We start from the raw sequence: 21,015 nt of genomic DNA, 5'->3' as shown, positions 1-21,015 counted from the left end.
TTTGCGCTAGAGAAGAGGAAGTTTAAGAATTGTCAAGAAAACTTTACACACATAATATATAATTGTACACATAATTATGTATATATATAAACTTCAAAAATTTATTAATAATTTCAAAACTATCAAGAAAACCACACACAATATATAATTGTATACATAATTATGTATATAGAATTTAAAACCTTATTAAGAATAATTTTAAAAGAATAATCAATACATGTTTTTTGAATTATTCTTTACATGCTTTTTGATATGTTTGAATTTTTTTTTTCAAGAAGAAGCAAACTTTAAAAGATACAGACCTGTGGTAGGAATAAAATCCTCTAGTTAAGTTGGGAGCCAAAGTAGAGAAAGAAACATAGGTAAGACAGTGAACAAAGAAGAAAGGAAAAATAAAGATAGCAAAATAAAAAGCATTAAGACCAAATTTGAAACTCAAAATGTAAAATATAAGACAGAAGCATTAATGCTAGCGATGTAACATAAAATCTCAAGTAAGAAGCATATTATAAAGAGGAAACTCCATCTTGTGATGGAGTCTCAAGTATATACTTTATAGGCAAATTTTCATTTAAAAACATAACAAAAGAAACATGCTTGTAAAAAAAGGCAAGCCCAACACAGAAGCATCTTGGATAGAGCAGTATCTCCACCTTGTGACTATTTAGGATATTGTTACTAAAATTTTAATAAAGTAGTGTTGCATTTTTGCAACTCCTGTTATATAGAAATCACTTTTTTGTACTGCCCTCAGGACTGGAAGAAATTAAGCTCAAGAATTATGCTTCATACTGAACAGGTTTTACCTCTTTCCTAAAAAAAAAAAATTGCAATCTTACTTTCTAAAGCTTGGCAGGACAAAGAATGATACAACTTTCTTTTGAGAAGGGATTTGATACTACCAAAACTACAGATCTATGAAGTTTTAGACATTATGACTTTAAACCCAAAATATGTGAACTCTGATTATTCAATTCACCAATGTCAAAGACATTTACGAACTTACAGGGAAACCTAGAAGATAACTAATTCTTAGTCATGGGTAAACAATGCCTTAATGATCATTCTCTGAATTCCCAGAACATTTTCATATTTATTCCTTCAAGAGACATTTTCTCAGTGACAAGCAAGTGCTACTGTTGTGAATTATTTTTATTTTCTCTACTGGACTTCAAAAGGACAGCTTTACATTTTTTTAGCTTATAGAGGACACTTCAGAATTACTATTGTTAAAAAAGTTAATTAAAAGATTATTAAATAATGCTATTAAATATATACAAATTTGATAAAGCAGCCACTTCCACTTTAGTGGCCTGAAGATCAGCTACTTGTAAGAAAAGAATAAAGAATAAATTAATCATACAAATATTTTTGAGTTTCTGTTTTGTACAAGGCTCCATGGGTGATTCGAGTACAGGATCCTAGGGATCAAAATACTGTATTCTGAATGAGAGTTTGAAAACAGAGGGCAGAAAGTCAGTACAGCATGTTTTCCAGGATGCAGGACAAAGTAGCTAAGGTTCTTACTACTCTCTGAATTTCCTAATAATTTGTGAAACAGAGGACATGAATTATCAATTTCTGACAAGCTGTGGCCCTGAAAGTTTCATACATTCTGTAACAGAGTAAGGTTTCAGCTATATTAAGAGCTAAGAAGCAACCTTTACTAACTATCTGATGCACGAATAGTATAGTTTATGTGGTTACATCAAACTTACCTCACACTGGACAGAACAAATATTTGCAAGAATACTTCAGCCTAACATTTGTGGGGAAGCTTAGCAACTTACCTTCCATATGTAAGCGGCTTCATCACTTGAACCACTGACTAAAAACTGGTCATCTGGACTAAGGCTGGATTTTACATAAAAGGTAGAGTTCTGGTGTCCATTGAAGATAGCCACTGCCAGAGGAAAAAACAACCAAATTACTTGGCTCTTGTTATTTTCAGTGGTTAAGTGGATATAGACAGGATATATATATTCTAACAAGTTGTATCACTATATTGCCTATTGAAGCAGATGGTCTAGCTTTATTCATCAAATAAAAGGGAACTGGACATTGGCAGAAAAATGAAACCCTAAAAGGAGGCTTTATGTTAGATCCAATCTCATGAACTCAGTCTGAATACTTGGTATTAAAATGGCAATATCAAGAGGAAAAAATGTGAATAACATTCCTTAAAAAAAAAAAAAGAATGCAGCTAATGTCCAACTTGCAGTAAAATGCCTTTATAATACCCTCTCTCCAGCCCAGAGTAGGATTTTTTCCATTGCATACTATATCCGTCTAATTTCCCCTTAGACTTCAAGCCTCTTGAGGATAAATTTCATATCTTGCTTTTTCCCCTCTAGACTTAACAGTGCTTTGAACAGAGTAGATACTCAAACACTTGTTCCATGAATAGGAAAACAAAAATCAGTGAAAAGTATCATTTGAGTTCTGGTTAAAACTTACTAATAGCTTATCTGGGATGTGGGACTCATTTTAATCTAGCACTTTAAGTAGGCTGAATGGTGGAAGTAGCTAGTGGGGTAAACTATGTTCATACATAAGGCACTAGGTTAGGTTTAGCCTTCTCACTGTCAATGGCAAAAGGGCAAGTACCCAAATCTAGCATAATATGTTTTTTTTTTTCTTTTTTGAGACGGAGTTTCACTCTAGTTACCCAGGCTAGAGTGCAATGGCGTGATCTCGGCTCACCGCAACCTCTGCCTCCTGGGTTCAGGCAATTCTCCTGCCTCAACCTCCTGAGTAGCTGAGATTACAGGCACGTGCCACCATGCCCAGCTAATTTTTTGTATTTTTAGTAGAGACGGGGTTTCACCATGTTGACCAGGATGGTCTTGATCTCTTGACCTCATGATCCACCTGCCTCGGCCTCCCAAAGTGCTGGGATTACAGGCTTGAGCCACCACGCCCGGCCTCATAAGTTCTTGACAGGTTCTTCTATCCTAAGAAGGTCAAATCCCTAGGCTTCTGACATCAGAACACTATGAGCAAATACAGGAGAAAAATCTCAATTATTGGAGAATTTAAGGATATCTTTAGGCAGGAAAAAACAATCACACTCCATCTTTTAACAAACAGAGAAAAGTATTAGTAGGGGCCTTAACAGGTTTCCTTAAGTGCTCACAGAAATCTCTTCCATTTTCTAGAATAAAGCTGGAAAAGAACTTTGTATTTATAGCTTTTAAGGAAAAAGCTATGCAGGCAGAGCAAATATTCCTGGTATCAGACATTTTTACTGTGAAAACGGGGCAGGATAGGAATCAATTTGGATACATCTATTATCACTGCAAAACAAAAAATTCCTTTATTTTGAACACTGTTCTAAAACTGTTATTTTTAATCTTCCTTAACTCTAAATTATGAATGGAAATCTCTGGCCAGAATTTCCCACAATACCTGTAAGTATTTATTGCCCTCTGCTGGTCTAAGAAAGGCTGGTATGAAACACACTGTAAATGTTTAAACCTTGCTAAAAATTCTCCTAAAACGTATATTGGCTTTAATCAGTTCAGTTTAATCTTGCTTTCGTGATCATCTGGGCTCTTAAAGTACTTCAGAGTCATCCTCATGAACATCACTTAATATAACACCGTGAATACAAAGTGTGGTAGATCAAGTACCAAATCCAAGATCCTTTCAGAAGTTTTGAAAAGAACAATTTATAACAAGACATTACACACTGCCCCCCGACACACACACACACACACACACACACACACACACACACACACACACCCTGACCCCCACCCCTACACAGATGGCTGTCAGGTCTTATTCTGCCACCCAGGCTGGAGTGCAGTGGCAAGATCATGGCTCCCTGAAGCCTGAAATTTCCCAGGCTCAAGCAATCCTCCTACCTCAGCCTTCCAAGTACCTGGGACTTGAGGTGCATTCCACCACATCTGTCTAACTTTTTACATCTTTTTATTGAGATGGGGTTTCGACATGTTGCCGAGGCTGGTCTTGAACTCCTGAGCTCACGCAATCTGCCAGCCTCAGCCTCCTAAAGTGATGGGTTTGTAGGTGTGAGCCACCATGACTGGCCATCATTCAGTTTTTAAAGAATTAATCGATCTATTCATCTATCTACCTATCTCAGCAAATGAAATTAAATAGAAGCATAAAAAGGTTTACTAAATTACTAGCAAAGTGTTTGATGGAAGAAGGACAATAAACTTAAGGCTCTTTTCAGTGACACACTATAGCAAAAATTAAATAGACAGAGCTCTTGTACATCCTGATAATATAATCAGGATTAGGCTTTATCTTTCAAGGAAATGATTTTGAAAAGTCTATTTTATTTGACCGACTAAATCAGCAGTTCTCCAAGCTCTGATTCCATTAAGGAAAATAGCAAAATAAACACCTCTTTTCTTTTCTAAATGCTATTGCTCTTGTTTAGAGAAAACCAGACCCAATGCAAAGCAGCAGAAATGCAGACCATGACGCTGTTGCAGATACTAAAGTCCTAATAAGATTGCTTGGGGTGATCTTTGGAAGCTTCTGTAAGACCTCAACTAAAATGACAAGTTCTGTACTTGAGATTTCTTGTTTATTAGCACATTTCACTGTAGTGGAAACTGGGTAACTCTGAAGATTGGTTATAGAATTCAAAGTGTTTTTGAAAGATCTACAGATGAGGAATAACCAGGCTACTAAGATGTTGCTTGCTTAAGAAATTGATAATGTTCTTAAAAATAACATAACCCAAATAACTCTCTTAAAGCATGCCTGAGGCTGGTGATTTGGAAGGAGGAGAGAGGATTAAAGAGAAGAGGAAGGTATACTTGAAAAACTTGGTTTTCTTTTTAAAACTATCTTTATATATTAATTTTAAGTATCAGATTCTATTTTTATAGTCTTGAGGTAAAAAAAAGGGTGAGACTGGGGAAAACACCTAAAGAGATAAAATGGCCTCTAACATTAAGGAGAAGGCTGAGGTAGGCTGAAACTATTTTGGGGTCTGAGAAATTCAGCCACCACCAATTTTAACCAGCAGCCCCTAAACAGGACAAAAACTGAGCAGAAGCACTTTTTCTACTTCAGTTTATTAAATCAAAAATTGAGAGAATTCTAAATATAGGCCAAAGGGCATAATTTCAGGAGATACCCTCTATAAAAATAAATTTAAGTCACCATGTAAAGCATGATTCAGCTTACTTGTGAAATCATCACAAGGAATGTACACTTCTGAAAATATCACTGGAACTAATCAAAGATGCCAAAATTCTCACATGGCTTAGAAAGTTCAGTTTAGAAGAAAACCCATTTAACTGTCATTACCAAAAAAGCCCATATTAGTTTCCTGGTAAGAGAATTTGAATGACTAATATCTTACCTGGAGAAGTCTTCAAGCCAGTCATATTGAACATGTAGATGTTATCATCTGTGCAATTAGCAAACAAAGTAGAGCCAGTGGAATCCAAAATCAGACTTGAATATCCTGGAAAAAGGAAACTTAAGTTTAGCATGTCCTGATGATGGTGAGTAGATCTGAGGTTAAAATGTAAAGGCAAAAACAGATCATTCCATAAGAAGAATCATCCAAATTCTTTGTCCCCAAAATATACACAAATCAAAAATATTATTCTGAGTTTTTATCTTTTGAATTTCACATATTAGAATTTTTCAAATCAATGTTACTGAAAATAAGCCTAATTTTTTTTTTTCTTTTTTAACAAAAACTCATTATCTCCCCCAGAAGACCTATATAAAGGCTTACCAAGTTTTCGAGTGCTGCTACCTGGGTACAGGAAAGACTTGGATGCTACGGGTTCTTGTCGATAAGCAGTATAATTCTTACGTAAATCCCATACTTTGATTATCCTAAAAACCAAGGCAAATAATTATTTTGTAGACCTTCTTCCAATCCCCAACAACTTCAATTACATTCAATGTGAAATGACTTTTAATCTAACTCCTCTGGCACATTAACTAGGTACAGTGAGGATACTTCATTGGGAAACAAATTAAATTATCTTATACTGTTGTCTCCAATATCAGGCTTATAATTCTGACAGAACGGAAACAGATGTGACTTGACCCAGTGTTGGGTTACTGGAGTTTACTCCAAGGGAAAGGAAAAGGAAGACGAAGGTTGACTGCTGATAGTAACTGTTCCATTGTTTTTAGAAAAAACACTTCCTAAGACTTTAATATTCTGCATATACCCTTTGGTATCTTAAGTAGCAATTTCTGTCCCTGTGGTTGTCTTTCCATACATAACTACTTAATTAATCTAAACAAATTGTTCTGTGAAATAAAGTATTCTTTCATCTATTGAGATAATTGTCTCAATCCTCTACTTCTAGCATGAAGGCAACTTGAAAACACAAACCTGATATGAAATGACAATATCCTTGGAAACAAACAGAGCAATCTTTCAGTCATTCAGAAGCAGAACTAATAACCTTTAGATAATCCTTCATTACTGCCTGAGAATTAGGTTCACATAGGGTTTTAGTGCCCAGAGAACACAATGGAAACCCCAGTTTGGTAAGCCATCATCTTTCAAATTAAAAATTTTAAGGGAAGGATGCCTTGAGAGATATAATAGGAAGAAGCTTAAAAAGAGTCTCCATATGCAAAGAATTTATATTCTACAAAGCAAGCAACCAACAAGTATCACATAGCAGACTTATTTGGAAGTCAAGAATTCAGACTAATCATGGATGATAGGTATGTGAAAGTCATTAGACCTTACTATCATCAATCTAGTTAGACTACTCCCAGAAATGTCAACTACATCCCCAGAATCAGATTTCTTCCTTTAGGATATTCTTAAATCTGAAAAAGATAAAACCCAAAGTAATGGAAATTTTACTCCTCAAAATAAGAATTAGTGACTAAGTTACATTGCATAAGGCAAGCAAGCAAGCTACCCATCCAGCTTCTTTTCAAAGACAGCAACAGCAGCTACCACTGCTCTTCTGTGCTAGACAATGTGCTAAATGTGATACATGTATCCTTTCATTTAATTATTTCAGCAAGAGTCCTTCAGTTAGATATTTTCCAGTGTGATCTCTAGTCCCTTTTCTCATTGGGGTACTTGCTATGTTGACAGTTAAAACCACACACATTCAATTATAATGAGACTATGTGACTTCCCTATCACAGCTCATAAAAAATATCTCATCGGAAGAACCAAGAAATAGACTCTCACCCATCCACCGCTCCTGCTGAGACTAACGTATTCTCATCTTGAAAGAGGACCACAGTAACACTTTGCTGGAAATCCTGATAGCACAAGAAAAGAAAAAGAAGAAAATTTTATCTTGGCCATCATAATCTTTACCATCAAGAGAACAAGGTGTTAAAAAACAACTTTTTTCCCCTTCCCCAGACTCTAACTTAGAAATGAAATCTCTAATAATCTCAATCGGATATATATGCTGACCAAGAGGTAATTTTAGTAAGAATCATTAAATTTTAGTATATAGTATATAAAGTATACAGTGTTAATACTTTAACTTGTACTCAAAAAAACAAACTGGTTACTAAAAGATTTTGCCTGTCAGAACCTACTGCATCTACTTAGACTCAGCCCTACTAATATGCAGTATATCCTTAGAAAACATATTTAACTTTCCTGTGCCGGTTTAATCTCTAAAATGTTGCTGTCTACCTAGATTATCACATAGGAGTATTGAAAGAATTATGGATAATAGATTATTACATGCTCTGAAAAAAAAAAAAAAGCCCAGCAGAGTCTTACCTGCTAATTGCTATTACCTAACAAGATTAAATGTCTGAAATGTTACTCATTTTAACTTAATATGGCCTCCACTATCTGTTTCTATTCATGCTTGTGTCCTGTTCATGGTATACAGTTTTAAGTCTTAATGTCTTAGCAGTCATACTTCCCCCAAAATATTAACTTGTATCCTATACACCAGAAATATTTAAAAAAAAAAAAAATACATTAAAGGAGAAAAGGGCAATTTTTTTTAAAGTAAAAGGATTATAATACGGGCATTGAGCTCTGACTGCAAGTTAACAGAGTGGTACTATGTTCTACCCATGATTTCAGTATATTTAATAATATTTTGTCAAATGCTTAAAAATACACAAAAAAACCTATCTTTCTGTAGTTTGTATTATGAAAACAACAGGGATTCTTTCCCCACAGAAAAGTGCATCGCAGTACTTAATATGCTTCTTCAAACTACTCCTCCCCTACTTTTCCTTACGAATTCCACTATACCACAGGGGTGTGTATGTGCAGAGAGAGAAACAAAGATTTCTAGGGATGAGACTTGGTAAGCTGAATTTTTAACACGTGCCTCAGGCAACTCTGATGCACACAGTATTTGAGGTGAAGGCTATCTCAATTACCCTGATTCCATCATTATACCCAGTATACATGTATCAAGCTGTGTACATGTACCCTGCCAAAATATGTACAATCATGTCATCAATTTTTATTTAAAAATTAATAAATTAATTAAAAGTAAACAGAGATAATCATCACTTTCTACTTAATGGCATCATGAGACAACATGACCTTATGTTTAATGCAATCTAATTCTTTAAAACCAAAACAAGTTTAAAGTAAAAGATATTCATCAATGAAGTCACTGTATAATATTTTTAATTCCATCAATAATATAAGTAAATGGCATTAAAATTCAGAAGAACTAAAAGTCAGAATTTGAGAACCACAATGTAGGTACTGAATAAGCAATAAACTACTGATATCAAATGAGAATCATGAAGATTCTCATTCACTTAATCAACAGTTCCCATTTATTCTATCCTATTGATAAGCTCTCCACAAATGTATACATCTGTAAAATCTTACCACAGAAGGAGCAAGTCCCTTTGAATTCTGTTTCTTCTTGGGTTTTGAAGGGGTTTGCTTGTCTGAGGTATTGTGAGCTCCACTGATTTGATTCACTTGCCTATAAAATCCATCTGAAAGATATTCCAAGGAAATTTAGGTTTCAGCATTCTTACATGCTGAATGTAACACGTGTATGTAAAACTTCGATATTAAGTTATTTTTGACCAAATTGGTGAAATTAGAAGCCAACAGAACTATATTTCCTGTGAGACTATAATGTATAAAAACGAACAGATGTTTGTAACAGCTTTAATAATTGCCAAAACTTGGAAACAACCAAGATGTGCTTCAGTAGGTGAATGGATGAACTGTGTTCCATTCAAACAACGGAATATTATTCAGTCCTAAAAAGAATGAGCTTGATAAAGCCATAAAAAGACATGGAGGGAATGTAACTGGTTGTACTGGGCTTAGATCAGTGGTTGCCAGGGCTTAGAGGGAGGTAGCGATGAATAAGAGGACAGAGGATTTCTAGGGTAGTGAAACTATTTTGTATGATACTATTATGGTGGACATATGTCATTACACATTTGTCAATATAACACTAATTATAAACTCTGAGTGACAGCCTGTGTTGAAATAAGTTCACTGATTATAACAAAAGTATCACTCAGGCATAGGTTGGATGTCAGTGGGGTAGGTTGTGTGTGGGTGGGGCAGGGGCTATATAAGAACTCTCTGTACTTTCTGCTCAATTTTGCTGTGAACATAAAACTGCTATATAAAATAAGGTTTATTAAGATTTTTCTAAATAATTTATTATATATTTCAAAATAGCTAGAAGAATGGGAGGCCCAGGTGGGTAGATCGCCTGAGGTCAGGAATTCCAGACTAGCCTGGCCAACATGGTGAAACCCCGTCTATACTAAAAATACAAAAATTAGCTGGGTGTGGTGGTGCACGTCTATAATTCCAGCTACTTGAGAGGCTGAGGTAAGAGAATCACTTGAACCCGGGAGGTAGAGGTTGCAGTGAGGTGAGATCACGACACTGCACTCCAGCCTAGGCAATCGACTGAGAAACCGTCTCAAAAAAAAAAAAAAGCTAGAGGAATTGTAATGTTCCCAACACAAAGATAAATGTTTGAGATGCTGGATATCCCAATTACCCTGATTTGATCATTACATGTTCTATACGTATCAAGATATCACATATGCCCCCAAAATATGTAGAACTATGTTATCAATTTTTTAAAATGCAGATACTAAAAAAACTTTTAATAAATTAAAGTGAACAGTGAAATAATCACCACTATACGCTTAATGGCATCATGAGACAACCATGAGCTTATTATTTACTTCAAATTAACTTTAAAATCAGGCCAGGAATGGTGGCTCACGCCTGTAATCCCAGCACTTTGGAAGGCCAAGGCAGGCAGATCACTTGAGGTCAGGAATTCAAGATCAGCCTGGCAAACACGATGAAACCCCATCTCTACTAAAAAAATACAAAAATTAGCCAGGTGTGGTGGTGGGTGCCTGTAATCCCAGTTACTCAGGAGGCTGAGATAGGGGAATTGCTTCAACCCAGGTAATAGAGATTACAGTGAGCTGAGTTTGTGTCACTGTACTCTACCTTGGGTGACAGAGACTTCATCTCAAAAAAAAAAAATAAATAAAAATTCTTAAAAATCTAAATAAATTTAAATTAAAAGATATTTACCAGTGAGGCTGTGTAATAGTATTTTTAAATCCATCAAGAATGTGGGTAAATGGCATTATAATTCAAAGACAATACAAGATAAATACATGAGTGTAATACTTGCAACAATCACTAAGATCTTGAGAACTGGAACGATGAGCAGAAATGGGGAATTATGAGTACATGCTCCTGGTGGTGATCAGATGAAATCACTAACTCTTTCACCCAAAATTAAGTATAGGGTGATCCTAAATCTCTCAAAATTAAAATAGAACTAGACAACCTTTTTTGTTGCACCTGGTATCCCAGACCATAATGTTGCCATCTCTTCCACCTGTACAGAATACAGCTGTGGGGAAATAAACAGATTATTAAGAGGTTAACAAAACCAGTCAATGACATAGATTTCAATTTCAATTTCTTATCTATTATGTGCTAGGTACTATATCTGGCACGGGAGATCAAAAATGTAAAAATATATGGCTCAATAACAAATAAGAGAGAGGATTGCAAAAAGCTTGAGATGCTAATGTTGAAAAAAACTTTATAGAATCACCCCTCTGTAAATTTAAAACCCATATAAAATACTTTAGATAGTACAGTTATAGTAAGAATGACAAGCAAGAGCCAAAATAGTGTTTGCTATTTTAAATGTTAGCTACTATCCTACATGACTTATACAAATTATCTCAATCCTTGCTATCGACCTTATTAGGTAGGTAGCAAGAGGCACAGAGAGGATAAGTAACTTGTAAAGGTATTCTTGGCAGTATGAATCTAGAGCTTATACTCCAAACCTCTAAACTGTATTGGCTCAATATAAAAATATGGACCAGATTTGTATGAAATTTGTCAAAGAGGTTGCCTCTGGGGTGCAATGGTATTGGAGAAGGCACTATAGGAGAACTTCAATTTATTTGTAATGTTTATTCTTTAAAATTAAGCCAAAAAACCCCCGCTTCCTGTGTGAAAGAGGGAGCACTTACACTAATCCACTTGTATAGGCTGTAAGTGGGATAAAACACAAAAACAGCTACCTGAGGGCTCTGTGGAAATGGAACTAAAACATGCAATTTTTCTTACTGATACATAATATTTTACATATTTATACAGTATATGTGCTATTTTGATGCCTGCACAGAATGTACTATGATCAAGTCAGGGTAGCTGAGCTATCCATCACCTTGAGTATTTATCATTTCTATATGCTGGGAACATTTCAACTTATCCAGCTACTTGAAATATACAATATTTTGTAAGGTGACAATTGTCAGATATTGAACAATGGAACTTATACCATCTAACTTTATGTTCGTATCCGTCAAGCAAACTTTCTTCATTTCCCCCTTCATACCCACACACTTTCCAGCCTCTGGTTATCTATCGTTCTACTCTCTACTTTCATGAGATTCACTGCCGTAGCACCCACATGTAAGTGAGAATATGTGAAATTTATCTTTTGCGCCTGGCTTGCTTAACATAAAGTTGATGCAAATGACATAATTTCATTCCTTCTTATGGCCAAATAGTATTCAACTGTATATATGTTACATATTTAGAAACTCTATTTGTCCATTAATAGACAGGTTGATTCCGTATCTTGGCTATTGTGAATAGTGCTGCAACAGTGTGACTGCAGTTATTCTTTTGATAGAGAGATTCCTTTTCCTTTGGATAAATACCCAATGAGACTGCTGGATCATATGGTAACTATTTTTAGTTTGAGAAATCTTACGGTTTTCCATAGTGGCTATACTTATTTACATTCCCACCAACAATATACAAGAGTTCTCTTTTCTCCATATCCTTGCCAGCATCTGTTTTGTTTAATACCAGCCATTCTAACAGGGCTAGGATGATATCTCACTGTGGTTATTAGTCACATAGAGCAGTTTTTCACATACCTGGGAAGTTTTCACCTGTTATTTTGTTTTATATCTTTGTCTTCTGGGACACTGAAAATTCATATATTTGGCCATTTGATAGTGTCCCACATTGCCATGAAAGCTTTAGTCCAGGCGTCCCCAAACTTTTTACACAGGGGGCCAGTTCACTGTCCCTCAGACCGTTGGAGGGCCGCCACATACTGTGCTCCTCTCACTGACCACCAATGAAAGAGGTGCCCCTTCCTGAACTGCGGCAGGGGGCCGGATAAATGGCCTCAGGGGGCCGCAATTTGGGGAAGCCTGCTTTAGTCATTCATCTTTATTATTTTTTGTCTGTTTTTGTCTGACTAGGTTATTTCAAAAGATGTCTTCAAGTTTTGAGATTCTTCTGCTTGATCTATTGCTGAAGCTTTCAAATGTATTTTGTAGTTCCGGAATTTCATTCTATTGTATGATACCCAACTCTCTGGTAAATTCCTCATTCAAATCCTTAATTATTTTTGTTTCTTTGTATTGTCTCTCATAATTCTCTTGTATCTCACTGAGCTTCTTTACTATCAGTATTTTGGATCATTTTCCCAGGATTTTGTGTATTTCTTTTTGATTGGGATTTGTTGCTGGAGAATTACTGTGTTCCTCTGGATGTGTCACATATCTTTGGTTTTTGACGTTCCCTGTGTTTGTATGTTATTTGTGCACCTGGTTTAACAGCTGCTTCTTCCAATTTTTTGAATTTGGTTTGTAATGGAGAACATTTTCCTGGAGATGTATCTATGATGATGGTTGGAAACGACACTTGGCTTTCATTCTGGATGCATTAAGTAGTGTAGTCTCTATCATTCCTTTTGGCCGTAAATAGAGTCAGTGGTATCTGTGGTTTTGTTGGTAGATCAGAGTGTGGTTGTTAGTGTAGACTGGTTAAGTCTTGCCAGAAACTAAAATAACAAGAGGGCCAGTCTTCAGGCCCCAGTGATGGCAGCAGTGGTCTGGGCCTGCCTGTCCTTCGGCCCCAAGGCAGCATACAATGGCACTGGTGTTAATGAGTCCAGGCAGGTAGATTCTTGGGCATTCAGATGGCTTCCTCAGGTACTGGAAATGGCAGCAGTGGGCCAGGTGGGTGGGCAAGTTCTTTAGCCCCTGGGCAACAGGTGTGGAGTGGTATGGGTGATGACAGTAGCAGTGATGGAAAAATCCCTTGAAACCCAAGTATTCTGTACTAGTGTTGGTGGTGGCTGTGATAGCTTGGGCAGGCCAGTCCGCAGACCTGCAGGTTGCATGTCCAGGTGGATGCCAGCTGTGGTAGTAGTAGGTTGAGTAGGCCTAACTTCAGACTCTTGGAGGAGTGCTTGGGTACCACTGCCGATGAACTGAACTGGGTGATCCTTAGGCCTCTCAGATTGTGCTTGGGTAGTGGCGGCTATGAAGACAGGCTGGGTGGAACTGCTCTCAGGGACTCTGGTGGTGCATGCAGGTGCTGGCTATGGAAGGCAGGGGTGGAGTGATCCCCAGGCTTCTGGTGGAATGCTCAGGTAGGGGCAGCAGCAGCTATGCTACAGTACTGATATGGAGAGTGGGGTTGCTGTCCCTGGGAGCAGCCATAGGCAGGTAGTTAGGGGACTGAGCTTTGCTCATACCTCTGCCCTGCAGCAGCCCCTCTGCTCAGAGGAATGGGATCACTGGCTCCCAATTCAGTCTGAGTGGCAGGGCAGGACGTAGTCTGGTGGGGGCTGGGCTCTGAAAATCACGCTGTGTTGCAGCTGCTTAGGACTTAGGAGTTGTGGGATCCAGTATGCTATCTCTCTGGACCAATGCCTTCATGAAGTCACCAGGCAGCTCCCTATGTTAGTCTCAGGGCCTGTGAGCATCAAGGGGGTCCCTCATGGGTAATGCTATTAGAGTTCGCAGTGGGTATTTGGTCTGCTGGGGGTCCCACTTAACTCTTCCTCTGCATAGGAAGCCTCTCCAGATTCCTAGCTGATCCCAAACAGCCAGAGACTTGGCTCACTTTTCTCTCCTTCCTTGCTTTCAGAGTTTATCACTTCTCGGTTGAATTCCAGTGTTCTCTCTTAGATGATCTATTTGAAGTGTGATTATTACTGTCTCACTATCACTATAATTATCTCACTATTTTGGTTCCACTCTGTGGAAGAGGTAAATACCAGAAGCATCTAGTCAGCCATGTTGAAACTCCTCCTTTAATTCAGCACTTTTAAAGTGTCAGGAACTATTCATTCCTTTTAACAGTTTTGATTGTACAGACTCTCACAGGTTCATTTTCCCCCTCTTTTGTTGGAATTCACTCAGCCTAAAATAGAAATTATTTGGGGGTAAAATTTACTCCTCTCTTTAAGTTACCACTTTCCTCTTTTTTTTGAAACAGAGTCTCTCTCTGTCACCCAGGCTGGAGTACAGTGGCATGATCTTGGCTCACTGCAACCTCCGCCTCCCGGGTTCAACAGATTCTCCTGCCTCAGCCTCCCGAGTAGGTGGGATTACAGTCATGCGCCACCACAACTGACTAATTTTTTATATTTTTGGTAGAGACTGGGTTTCGTCACCTTGGATAGGCTGGTCTCAAACTCCTTGACCTCAGGTGATTTGCTCACTTTGGCCTCCCAAAGTGCTAGGATTACAGGTGTGAGCCACTGCGCCTGGCCCGCTTTCCTCTTAAGCATGCGATGTTTGGAGGGGAGTCAACATTTTTAGCAAATGACTGGAGTGAAATTAAGTTACTGGGTTTTTTTTTGTTTTTGTCTTTTTTGATTGTTTTACCTTGAGGGCAGCCATAGTTGCAGCATTAATACCAGGCAGCTAAAATGTAAATTAAAAAATCTGCCATCTTTCAAGACAGACAAACCACGAAAAGGAGACTGGTAGCAATAAGAACAGACAGAGAGTGAGGGAATGGGGAAATCCTGGAGACAGCTAGAGAAAGGGAACCCATAATTCCATGTTTAAACTCAGTCCAAGTCTCTGGCTGACCCCTATACCATATGGGCAAGAGAAAACTGAAAGCAGTTTCCAACTGAGGCTTAAACTAAAGAAAATAATTGAGGTCAGATCCACTGCCCTCTTGCAGGTGTGACAGTCTGCAATTTGGATCTAAACAAGTGAATTGTCTGTTAAAAAAGGAACACCAACTCTTTTCTAAGCAACGTAACAGAATCTAGAAACCAACATACCATTTGCAATGTCCAGAATATAATCTTAAATTACTTGACTTACAAAGAGCCAGGAAAATGAATTGTTCTTAAGGGAAAATAAATCAATGGAAGCCAATCCCAAGATAATCCAGATGTTATCAGATAACATTGCAAAGGATACATAAGCATGTTAAATGAGTTAAAGAAACATATACTTAGCCTGGGCAACATGGTGAAACCACATCTCTACAAAAAATACAAAAATTAGCTGGGTGTGGTGGTATGCACCTGTAGTCTCAGCTACTTGGGAGGCTGAGGTGGGAGGACCGCTAGAGACTGGGAGCAGATTTTACCACTGTACTCCAGCCTGGGTGACAGAATAAGACCCTGTCTCAAAAAAGGAAAAAAAAGAAAAGAAAAAAAACACATACACTTGCAATCAACCAAAAGATGATAAATCTCAGCAGGAAAACAAATACACAAATAGAAGGTCAGGCATCGTGGCTCATGCCTGTAATCCCAGTATTTTGGGAGACTAAAGTGGGCAGATGCCTTGAGCCCAGAAGTTCAAGACAAGCCTGGGCAACATGGCAAAACCCCATCTCTAAAAAAAATACAAAAAGAAATTAGCCAGGAATGGTGGCATTCGCCTATGATTCCAGCTACTCTGGCAGCTGAGACAGGAGGATTGCTTGAGCCCAGGAGGTTAAAGCTGCAGTGAGCTGTGATCATGCTACTGCCCTCTAACCTCGGTAAAGGAGCGAGACTCTGCCTTAAAAAAATAAAAATTTTAGAACTGAAAACTAGTATTTGAAATGAAAAAAATTCACTGGATGGGCATAAGAAGACTGGAGGAAACAGAGAAAGTAAACTTTAGGACAAATTAATTGAAATCATTCAATTTGAAGAAGAGAGAGAAAAACAGAACTGAACATTATGCTAAATGAAAGAAGCCAGTCACAGAAGACCACATATTGTATCATTTCATTTGTATGCATGTGTATAATTGGCAAATCTAGAGAGAAAGAAATTAGTACAGTGGTTGTATGGGGTTGAAAGGAATAGGTAAAAATATTGCTAATGTGTTCAAGTTTCTTTTCAGCTGATGAAAAGGTTCAAAGTTTATATTGTGGTGATAGTTGTACAACTCTGAATAAACTAAAACATGTACTTTAAATGGATGAATTTTATAACTTGTTCATTATATCTTAAATTTAGGATAACCGGAAAAAAAAGAAAAAGAAAACCTTAAGGATGCATGGGATAATTTAGAAAAGTCAAATATATGAACAATTGAATATATATACATATATGAGTAATTAAGGTACCAGAAGAAGCAGGGAGGACAGAGATTATGAATAAATTAGGTAGAAAATATATTTCTTTCTCTCTTTTTTTTCTTCTTCTTTTTTGAGACAGAGTCCCTCTCTGTTACCCAGCTGGAGTGTAGAGGGCAGTAGTGTGATCTCGGCCAACTGCAAGCCCCGCCTCCCAAATTCAAGTGATTCTCCTGCCTCAGGCCCAAGTAGCTGGGATTACAAACTCCCATCACAACGCCCAGTTAATTTTTGTATTTTTAGTAGAGACAGGGTTTCATTGTGTTGGCCAGACTGGTCTTGAACTCCTGACCTCAAGTGACCTGCCCACCTCAGCCTCCCAAAGTGCTGCGATTACAGGCCTGAGAAACCATGCCTGGCCAGAAAAAAATATTTCAAGAAATTATAGTAGTAAATTTCTCTATTCAGTAAAAAGGAATTTACAAATTCAAAAAGTTCAGCGGCCAGGCGCGGTGGCTCAAGCCGGTAATCCCAGCACTTTGGGAGGCCGAGGTGGGTGGATCACGAGGTCAAGAGATGGAGACGATCCTGGTCAACATGGTGAAACCCCGTCTCTACTAAAAAAAATACAAAAAGTTAGCTGGGCATGGTGGTGCATGCCTGTAATCCCAGCTACTCAGGAGGTTGAGGCAGGAGAATTGCCTGAACCCAGGAGGCGGAGGTTGCGGTGAGCCGAGACCGTGCCATTGCACTCCAGCCTGGGTAACAAGAGTGAAACTCCGTCTCAAAAAAAAAAAAAAAAACACACCTCAGCAAGCCTCAAACAGCGTAACTATGAAGGGGATCATGACTAGACAAACCATAATTAAACTGCTAGAAACCAAAGACAGAAAATCCTGAAAGTACTCAGGAAAAACAGCATATCGTATGCAGGGAAATCACTTTAACAACCACAGAGTTCTCAATGAAACCGCAGATGATAGTGGAACATCTTCAGGCAATGAAAAGAAAAAAAGCTGTTGAACCAAAATTTCATATCCAACAAAAAAGTCCTTCAAGAATGACAATGAAATAAGGACATTTTCAGATAAAGGAAAACAAAGGTAATTTATTACTACCAGACTCATACTATAAGAAACGTTAAGGGAAATTCTTTAAGGAAATGATACCAAAGAGGAAAAAGATGGCATCACCATGGAGAAATCATGAGTTCAGGGAGGAAGTTGTGGGTTCAGTTTTTGACATGTTGAATCTGAAGTACTTGCAGAGAGGTTAAGGCTAGGAATATAGATCTGGGTCAACTCAAGTAGAGTGAAAAACAAAACTAGTACAGATGAAACTGTCCAAGAAGGTATAGGTTGAAAGCAAAACAAAGACCAAACATCAAATCCTGGGTCTTGATAACACTTCAAGCTAGGTAAAAGCAACTATGAAAGAATAAAGAGAAAGACAAAGAAAAACCAGAAAAGAGTGATCTATCATAGATTCTAAGAAAATAATTTCATTGAAATTTTATCAATGGCCTAAAGTATAACATATTATACAAGCAGAAGAAAAGATCTGGAAAGTTTCAGGATTTCTGATAATTAGATATGTTAACTTTAGCAAGAGTGATTTCATGAAGAGGACTACTTTGAAAAGTAGATTAAACTAAATTAGAGAAGATAGAAAATATGCAACAGTAACAACTAAAAGACAACATGAGGTTAAGATATTTGGGAAAATAGGTCACATTCTTGAGTCTTTCCTGAGAAGAATCGGACAATAGAGAGGGAGAGCTTGAAGATACAGGAGCCATAGGGATACATGTAATGGCAGAAGGTCTTGGGGAGGATCAAGAATGTTTCTTAATTTTAGCTGCACATTGGAACCCCTTGAGGAACTTTTAAAAAAATGCCTGGCCACTTCTAAGACATTTTCATTTAATTAAAACTTGAGAATGAAGAATGAGAAAGAAGTTGCAAATTTAAGTTTGTAGGAGAAGAAATAGAAATACATTTATAATCAATTTTAATTATCTCCCAAAAGTTCTAATACCTGCCCTTTTGCCACACAAAGCACTTATCTAGTTCATTTTCTTTGCTTTTAGGTGGCAGATATTTAGGGAAGGTGAATTCCATTAGTATGACTATGTCCAGTTAGGATTATTTACATCCTGCCCATGTAGGGTGGAAAGAACTGGACCCATGATCTTTTCTACCAAGCTATCTACCAAAAAAACCCAGAAAACACTAAGCGTTTATATGGTTCTCTGACTGATTGCTTATAGACTCATCGATTGACTTAATTTATTTTGAGATTGGGTCTAACTCTTTCGCCCAGGCTAGAGTGCAGTGGCACAATCATAACTCAATACAGCCTCGAACTCCTGGGCTCAAGTGATCCTCCCATCTCAGACTCTGAAGTAGCTGGGACTACAGGTGCATACCACTGTACCAAGCTAATTTTTAATTTTTTTAGATATAGGGTCTCACTGCGTTACCCAGGCTAGTCTCAAACACCTGGCCATAAGCAATCTTCCTACCTCAGCCTCTCAAGTTGCTGGTATTATAGGGGTGAGCCACTATAATAAGCTCAGATTTAAAAAAAAGCATTCGTATTTCACCTCACTTTTATGTCTACAATATTTTTGTGACCTAAATAGAATAGGTATGTATCTCATTAAATTAGGAAAAGAAGGCCCAAGAAGGTGAAATCACTATGCCCAAGAGTCCAGAATGAAACAAAGGACTTCCATACTTAGTTGCAGAGGGCTTATGGCTGATGGAGTGAGTGGAGCTAATATCTATTCCGTTTACCAAAAACAAACCACAGTGCTTGGGAATAGTATCCGATCAGACTAATTCACATTAGAGCACCTATGGACTACTGAAAGTCATAAAAAAAGCCACCTGCCCCAATTTCTAACTCAGTGCCTTTCCTTCTAGATCTCATTTTCTTGAGATAGGCTGATTCACACGCAGAGTTGTAAAAATTAAGCAAAAGGACCAAAAGATATGATGTTTTCCATTACTCTTTAGTTAGGTAAATTTTCATTATCTTAAATTATTTTTACAAACTCAGAGTGAACTCTGACACAGGAATGTAGTAAACTAGATCACAAGGAAACCTACTTTTATACTTAAATATATTAATAAAAAGTTACGCAGAAATTAAAAAAAACCATGCCACATTTCCCCTTCAAGGTTCTAGTTTCAACTGCAACCAGAGTAGATTAAAACTGACTTTCTTAAAAGTCCAAGCCAAGCTGGGCATGGTGGCTCATGCCTATAACCACAGTACTTTGGGAAGCCAAGGTGGAAGATCACTTGATGTTAGGAGTTTTAGACCAACCTGGCCAAGGTGGTGAAACACTGTCTCTACTAAAAAGACTATTTGCTGGGCGTGGTGGTGTGTGCCTATAATCCAAGTTACTTGGGTGGCTGAGGCATGAGAATTGGTTGAACCTGGGAGGTGGAGGTTGCAGTGAGCTGTCAAGCCACTGCATTCCAGCCTGGGCAAAAGAGTGAGACTTTGTCTCAACAACAACAACAACAACAAAATCCAAACCGGCTTAACCTCCTGAATGAGGTGAATAAATGAAAATACTGCTTTATAAAACAGAGTGACAACGGAGATATTCAGTGATAAAGGAGATTATAATGTCTGCCACTATTATTCAGAGATTACAGTCAGATTAATTCAGACTCCTTTGCGATAAATGTTTGTTGGTCCATTTAAAAAAATTATTTAGTAAGAAACAAATGGAAGGAGAAAAAAGAAAAATAGAAATGAAGAGCTCATTCAGATAACACTGATATGTTTTTCCCTAGCTGCTACAGTATTATTCGTTATATCACTCTTGAAATCTTTCTTGTCCATTGTAACAGTAAAATAAACACAGGAAAAGCAATTTTAAGTAATAGTTGAAAACATACTAGAAAATTAGGGCATTTAAACCAAATACATAAGTTTTTAGGCAGAAAATCACGTTCAGTTTATCAGCCTTATAGCTCATTTAGATTTTAAGAGTAGAGTTAAAGTAACTCTGGGCCAGGCGCGGTGGCTCATGCCTGTAATCCCAGCACTTTGGGAGGCCGAGGCGGGTGGATCACGAGGTCAACAGATCAAGACCATCCTGACCAACATGGTGAAACCCTGTCTCTACTAAAAATACAAAAAAATTAGCTGGGCATGATGGCACGCGCCTATAGTCCCAGCTACTTGGGAGGCTG

The 21,015-nt window shown here is 37.6% G+C and overlaps 1 protein-coding gene across 1 annotated transcript in view; it reads right to left on the bottom strand.

Annotated features, from left to right (window-relative positions):
• Positions 1 to 21,015, bottom strand: part of DTL (denticleless E3 ubiquitin protein ligase homolog) — a 66,385-nt gene that overhangs the window by 33,175 nt on the left and 12,195 nt on the right. The window contains exons 6-11 of the mRNA XM_003930377.3: positions 10,779 to 10,844; positions 8,813 to 8,925; positions 7,175 to 7,248; positions 5,735 to 5,838; positions 5,351 to 5,455; positions 1,791 to 1,903 (exon numbers count right to left, since the gene is read on the bottom strand). Of these exons, the coding sequence (XP_003930426.1) occupies positions 1,791 to 1,903; positions 5,351 to 5,455; positions 5,735 to 5,838; positions 7,175 to 7,248; positions 8,813 to 8,925; positions 10,779 to 10,844 (575 nt within the window). The remainder of the gene's footprint in view (positions 1 to 1,790; positions 1,904 to 5,350; positions 5,456 to 5,734; positions 5,839 to 7,174; positions 7,249 to 8,812; positions 8,926 to 10,778; positions 10,845 to 21,015) is intronic.

Source organism: Saimiri boliviensis, chromosome 14 (assembly GCF_048565385.1).
Source record: "Saimiri boliviensis isolate mSaiBol1 chromosome 14, mSaiBol1.pri, whole genome shotgun sequence".
In the NCBI taxonomy this organism is placed as follows: domain Eukaryota; kingdom Metazoa; phylum Chordata; class Mammalia; order Primates; family Cebidae; genus Saimiri; species Saimiri boliviensis.
Note: the sequence above shows the minus strand (reverse complement) of the source record. Positions and strands in the feature narration are given on the sequence as shown.